A 7252-nucleotide genomic window follows, 5' to 3' on the forward strand; every position below is an offset into this window, starting at 1 on the left:
GAACTCACAGAGATCTGCCTGTCTCTGCCTCCTGAGTGCTGGGATTAAAGTCGTGCCCCACCATGCTCAGCCTCATGTTATTATTTTTTCTCTGTGATTTCCACATGTGAATTTCTTTTGTAGTTTCTGATTCTTGTGTGAGACTCAAACCTTCAAGTTTAGGTCTGCTTCTTTTTGTAAACTTTATGTGTCTTTGTGGCTTACTTTTTGGGCATGAAAAGCTGGTTCCTCTAAGCTTCTGGTTCTCTCTTTTGATTTTATATTGGAGTGGCCAGATTGCTTTTGTCTTCAGGAGTTCCCACAGAGACCTAAGTCAGATCAGGCTCAGATGGTACCAGGCTTTCTCCTAAGGTCTGGGTCCCTCCAGGAAAGATGTTGGCCTCAGGAATTTGGGGGTTAGAGTGGCCTGGCAGCAAGGCCCAGGAAATATGTTGATTTAGGGCAGCTGGTGGCTGTGCCACCCAGAGATTCAAAGGGAGATGGAGGTGGGAAGGGACCCCAAGAGCTCCTGGGGACTGCACTGAGGAACTGGGTTGATCTGGATGCAAAGGATCAGGAAGCCAAAAGGTCAGTGCCTGTTTCCAAGAAAGAGGCTGGTGGGTTGTGCAGACCAGGGAAGCAGAAAGAGGTGAGGGCGGGGCCAGGCCCAGAGGGCTCCTTGGGGACCCCAGAAGGAACTGGGTTGGTCTGGATGCAAAGGATCAGGAAGCAGTGGTGGTTCCGCCATGTGTGGGGTGCCAAGACAAGGAATTGGACAGGTCCCAGGCTAGGAGGAGAGATGAGCTGGGGAGATGGGAGGGTGAATGAGGCTGGGGGAGTCAAGGTGCGGGGGTGGAGAGAGGCCTGCGGGTTGTGCAGGCCCAGGGGAGCAGAGGGAGGTGAGGGCCATGTTATGTTTTTTATTTTGTATTTTTGAGAGAGGGTCTCCCTGTAGCTCTGGGTGGCCTGGTCCACTCACTATACAGACCAAGCTGGCCTGGATCTCACAAAGATTCGCTTGCCTCTGCCTCCTAAGTGCTGGGATTAAAGTATATGCCACCATGCCTGGCTACCATGTTACATTTTAAGAGTGGTTGTCCTTCAACTTTTACTAGAAAATATTCCCTACTGGGGCTGGAGAGATGGCTCAATGGTTAAGCACACTACACTGGCTGCTCTTGCAGAGTACCTGGGTTTGGTTCCCAGTACCCACATGGCAGCTACCAACCATCTGTAAGTCCAGTTCCAGGGGATCTGATACCTTCTTCTGACCTCCATGGGCATTTCCTGACATGGGTGCACTTACATACATGCAGGCAATACATTCATACAAACAAAAAATAAAAAAATAAATAAAATATTTTAAAAAGGAAATAGTCCCTGGATTCTCAAGAGGATCAAGTCCTCTAGCAAGATCAAGTTCTTTTTCAAAGCACATAGAAGTTACATATTTTGTATCTATTCCTTTCCCTGTGTGGTTATCTGGGTTAATATTATTATCATGGAAAGTTCAGTAGAAATTATGTTTATACTCATACTGCCTTGTAGTACCATTTTAAAATTAATTAGTTAATTGAATAAATACCTGGCATAGTGTATGGAAAAAATGATCCCTGAATAAATACACTTGTTTATGCATAAATGAATGACTGAAGAAATGAGCTTTTGCTCATGCTGTCTTGTATCATAATTTTAAGTTAATTAGTTAATTAAATGAATAAATACCTGCCATAGTATCTGGAACAAAACAGTCCCTGAATAAATGCATGTGTTTATGCATAAATTAATGATTGATGAACTTAGCCAGTTACAGAAGTTGCTTCAAAAGAGTCTGTACATCACAAGAGTGAATGCCAATGTTTAACTTACTCCACAAATAATTAAGTATCCATTGTGTATCAAGTATTTTCTAGAGGTTAGGGAGACAGAAATGAACAAAAAGATTCCCCCCAAATCATCAACTTGGGGGATAATTTCTCCAGAGCCTCAAAAGGATTCTCTATCTTCCAAGAATAAAAGCAAGCGTATTTCTCAAAGACCATAAAAGACAAGAGAACAGTGAACCCTTAAGAGTCTTATCAGCCCAGATACTCCAGGCCCTTCTCCCAAGCTCTTCCTCTAGTTGGCAGTGTGATCAGACAAAGAACACACTTGCTATCTTGGACTTCCTGGAGGCTTGTGGTCCTCATCCTTTGAATACCTTCTAGTCTTCAGATATATAGGCAAGCATGTTTTAATACAACAGATCCCTGGAAAATTTAGTTGTCATGGCATATTAACATACCTAGTGTAGAATGAAAAAAAGAAAACATTCTCAAGATGCTGGATGAGTAGTATCCATGGAAACACCTCAGGGAGATTCAAGGAAGGCCAGGAACTTGAAATGGTGTGCCAGTGAGATGGTTATGGTTCTCCGTTTATATCCTCAGGGCATAAAGCAGCTGGAAGTGACGCAGATTTGCTGGAGATGGATGGGATTCTTGGGGAGTCTGTCACTTTCCCTTTAAATATACAAGAATCACAGCAAGTTAAGAACATTGCCTGGATTTCTAAATCATCTGTTGCTTTTGTGATACCGGGAGTCTCGGGAGCACCACCTAAAGTTGTTGTAACTCAAAAGAATTATGAAGGACGAATAAAAGTTGTCAATCAGAACTATAACCTTGTGATTAAAGACCTGAGGATGGAAGATGCAGGAACCTACAAAGCAGACATAAATATAGAAAGCGCCAGTCACACCATCACAAAGCTCTACTTCTTGAACATCTATCGTAAGTTATGGGAAGATAAAGGGCTTGATTTTTACTTTTCCTGTGGAGATTTGAGATTGGTTTTTTTTTCTTCACTTAGCACTCTTTCCTTGTGGTTTACCTAAACTATTGCAGGGTCAATAATTTGTGTTTCTTGATTGTTGGATAGTACTCTGTGTTGTAGATGTGGTAGTTCATGTAACCGTTCACCTATTGAAGAATATCGTAGTTGTTGATTGGTAACAGTCAATGTGCTATGAATGCTAATGTATAAGTTTCTAAATGTGATAAATTTTCAGTTCTCTGTGGTAAACGCCCAAGAATGAAATCAGAGGGTAAGTCCATTTTCAGTTTAATATTTTCTTTTTATTCATTTTATTTTATGTGTATGAGTATATTGCCTGCATGTATGTAAGTTGTGCGGTGCATGTGAAGGTCAGAAGAAGAAGGTATCAGATCCCCTGGAACTGGAGTTATGGATAGTTGTTAGCTGCCATATGGGTGCTGGATTTCAAACCCAGTCCTCTGCAAGAGCAGCCAGTGCTCTTAATCACCGAGCCATCTCTCCAGCCCTGTTTTCATCTTTAAAAGAAACTGCTAAACTGTTCCATATTTTCCATTCCTTCCAGGAATGTGCAAATGATCCAGCTCCTCCACATCCTTATCAGCATTTGGTGGTGTTGTTTTCTATTTTGGTCATTTTGCTGAGTGAATAATGATATCTCATATTAACTTTAATTTGAATTTTCTGGGAATTAATGCAAAGTTCTTTTTAAAGGTAAAATATTCAAACTATTTGTTGTCATCATTGCATAATTGCCACAACATGTTATGCAATGTTGTCCAAAGTGCAGTCTATATAGACTGGCAGCATTAGCATTATATAGGAGCTTTTTGGAAACACAGATACTCAGGTCTGAGTCCCAATCCTTAATGATAAAGCCCAGGAATCTGTGTTCCACATTCTTTCTGGAGTATTCCACTTCCTATTCCACCATTCTACAGTCTGAGAATAGGGGAGCCTGGATTCTGAAATAGATGGCCAGTGACTTCCCTTCTCTCAACTTGGGAGGATGGCAGTCTATCAGCCTTGACTGACTTTCTCTGCCCAACAGCTCTGTGCAGGTAACATCTCTGTCCCTGCTGAGAAAATGAAATGGGATTCTAGTCTTCACAAGTATGCCTACATCAACACCCACCAAAAATAAGTTCTTTCTTTTTGAAAATATACAAATATTGTTTTTGTTGTGATGTTTCCAGTATGGCTTTTGAGTGTGGGTCCATCCCCTGGAGCCTGGTCAACTACTCTGCATTGCACTCTTAAAGAAAACTGACTCTCTCTCTCTCTCTCTCTCTCTCTCTCTCTCTCTCTCTCTCTCTCTCTCTCTCTCTCTCTCAGCAGCTATCAATTGCCAATAGTTCCTCACTAGGGCTGGGGCTTCTTGCCCACTTCCACACCATTGCTGAGTAAAAACCCAGTCTATCTTGGGCTTGTACAGGCCTTGAGTATGCCATCACAAGTGCTATATTGGTTCATATGTATAACTGCCCTGTGGTGTCTTAACATAGTTTCCTTATATTCACCCACCACCTCTGGCTCTTACAATCTTTCTAGACCCCTGAGACTTGGGAAGAGAAGGTGTAATATTGGTGTCCCATTTAGGGCTGAGCATTCTGCTGTCTCTTATTCTCTGCATGTTGACTAGCTGTGGGTCTCTGTGTTAATCACTATCTGCTATAAGAAGAAGCTTCTCTGGTGAGAGCTGAAAGACACACTAATCTGTGGGTATAACAGTAAGTCATTAGGAGTTAGTTTAATACTATGCCCATTTATCAGGATAATAGTAGTAGGTTCTCTCTTATGACCTGTGATCTGCCTAGCCACAGAGTCTAGAGGTCTTTTTAAAAATAAATAATAACAAGCAGTGGCAGATATTCTTAGAAATCAGATTTCTAAGGAAACACACAGGTTTGTTTTTCACTAATTCATATGTGTATTCACTGTGACACCTAATCAATGTCTTATTACAAATTTGTTTAGGTTTGTTTCCCTATCACTACTAAATCTCTTCTGAAGCAGATCCTTTAAGAAATCACTGGAATCAGAGCTTCTTGCTAACTTGGAATAAAAAGTCTCCACAGCTTATTTTCATGTTTTACTCCCTCATAGGTACAGACAAATGGTTCCTACATATAAGCTACTGGGTTTGTTGCCTTTCTATATGCTACTTTAATTAGGCCTTCTGACTTCTTTGTCTGGACCCTCACATGGCCAGAAGAAGAAGGAAGAAACCCAATCAGAGTTCTTTACCCTGTGCGCACAAAACTTTGCACTCTGAATGTGGCAATTTTCTTACCTCCTGGTAAAGGAAAAGCCTTCTCTCTCTCTGATAGCTCCACACAGAGCGTTATTTGAACACTAATATGATTTTTCCTCAGCAGCCCTTTACTAGCTTTTGGAATTCATCTTTTGATTGCTTTAGTAATACTCTAAAATGGACTTTTAATAAGATTATGTTTTTACCATGAATACTTTAAAACAAAGCAAAACACACACACAGATACACAGATGCAACAGAAAACAGAGCAGAAAAATTTATATAGTGGTATGTTGATGTTCAACTGGCCCTTCATAGTGTCTGTGTGTACATATATACATACATATCTTATATTTAGTATGTTTTACTAGCATGAAGTTTCATAAATAATAATGAAACAGTCAGTTTTTAAATTATTATTAAACTCCTATGGCCATTCTCACAGGATGCTTACCTTGGTTTTTGTTCAACATTTATATTCTTAACCAACCTGTACCTGCGGTCTATGAACAAATACAGTTCCAACATGAATATTGGATAGCTAACAAATAAAAAACAATTTCAAAAGGCATATATATTGGAACTTCCATTTGTTTATCAGTGATGTAAACTTTCCTTGGTTGATTGATTGACTGCAATTTTTTAATTTAATTCAATTTTTTAATCTTTCATACAAGTATACACCATATGTTCAAGATACCCCCCATACCTCCCCACTCTCTCTTTTTTCAACCTTTTCCCCTCCCATTTGTCCCCCTTATTTCTTTCATGCCATATATACATATGTGTGTGTGATTCTCATGCATCTATACAAAGTCTAGGAACCACAAATGAGAGACAGCATGCTTTTCTTCAATTGGCTTAATTCACTTAATATGATTAAACCCAGTTGTTTCCATTTTCCTGTAAATGGAATAACTTCAGTCTTCTTCATGACTGAGAATAATTCTAGGTATTAATCTGTCAGATGTACAGCATGCAGAGATTTGCTGCCATTCTTCAGGCTGTCTCTTCACTTGATTAATGGTTTCCTTTGCTATAGAAAGGATTTTTAACTTAATTAGATCTCATTGGTTAACTGTTTGCCTTATTTCCTGAGCAACTGCAGTCCTAATTCAGAAAGCCCTTTCCTATGACTGCATTTTGAAGTACATTGCCTATTTTTTCCTCTAGAGTTTCAGATCTTGCATTAAGGTCTTTGTTCCTCTTGGAGTTGCTTTTGGGGGCAGGATCATGAGGTTTATTCAGAAGTATTTTTTGAGACAATTGTGAATGAGATTGATTCTCTGATTTCTTACTCAGTGTACTTATCATAGGAAGGCACCTGACTTTTGTAGGCTAACTTTATATCCTACCACTTTTCTGAAAGTGTTTATCAGATCTAGGTGTTTCTGATGGAATTTTTATGGTCTCATATCTGCAAATAAGGATTCTTTGACTATTATTTTTATTATTTCTTTGCTTGTCTTACTGTTCTAGCTAAGACTTCTAGCACTATTTCAAATAAGAGTGAAGAGAGTGGACACCCTTGTGTTGGTCCTGATCTTAGTAGAAATGCTTTGAGTTTTCTCTGTTTAACATGAGCCTAGCTATAGATTTTATTATATTGAGATATGTTCCCTTCATTTCTAGTCTCTTCAGGTCTTTTATCAAGAAGGCATGTTTGATTTTTGTCAGTGGCCTTTTCTACATCTCTTGACATGACTCTAGGTTTTCTGTCCTTCAGTCCATTTATGTGATACAATGAGCTTATTGAATTACATATGTTGGACCAACCCCATGTCTCTGAAATGAAGCTAACTTGATCATAGTGAATAATATTTTCAACATGTTCTTCAATTTTAGTGAAAAATATTTTATTGAGAATTTTTGCATCTATATCTGTCAGGGAAATGGGTCTGTAATTTTCTTTGTTGTTGTTGTGTCTTTATCTGGTTTTGAAGCTTCAAAAATGAACTGGGAAGTATTTCTTCCTTTTATATTTTATGGAATTATTTGAGGAGGATTATTGTGTTTACTTTCTTTCAGTTTTTTAAAATTATTTATTTAATAACCATATAACTAGAAGAAGCATTTCATGACAACAGCATTGATATATTCAATAACAATTTCCAGAGGTAAGATGCATCTGTTTCAAGATTGGCTGTAAATTTTTAGGTTTACAGTTGAATTAATACAGTTATACAATATTGTACTCAGTATAAA

The 7252-nt window shown here is 38.9% G+C and overlaps 1 protein-coding gene across 1 annotated transcript in view; it reads left to right on the forward strand.

Moving 5' to 3' along the window:
• Positions 1-2426: 2426 nt before the first annotated feature.
• Cd84 (CD84 molecule) overlaps positions 2427-7252 on the forward strand; it is a 101663-nt gene continuing 96837 nt past the window's right edge. The window contains exon 1 of the mRNA XM_029567242.1: positions 2427-2750. Coding sequence (XP_029423102.1) covers positions 2447-2750 — 304 coding nt within the window. The 5' untranslated portion in view covers positions 2427-2446. The remainder of the gene's footprint in view (positions 2751-7252) is intronic.

Source organism: Nannospalax galili, unplaced genomic scaffold, assembly GCF_000622305.1.
Source record: "Nannospalax galili isolate Female #2095 unplaced genomic scaffold, S.galili_v1.0 scaffold579, whole genome shotgun sequence".
NCBI lineage: Eukaryota > Metazoa > Chordata > Mammalia > Rodentia > Spalacidae > Nannospalax > Nannospalax galili.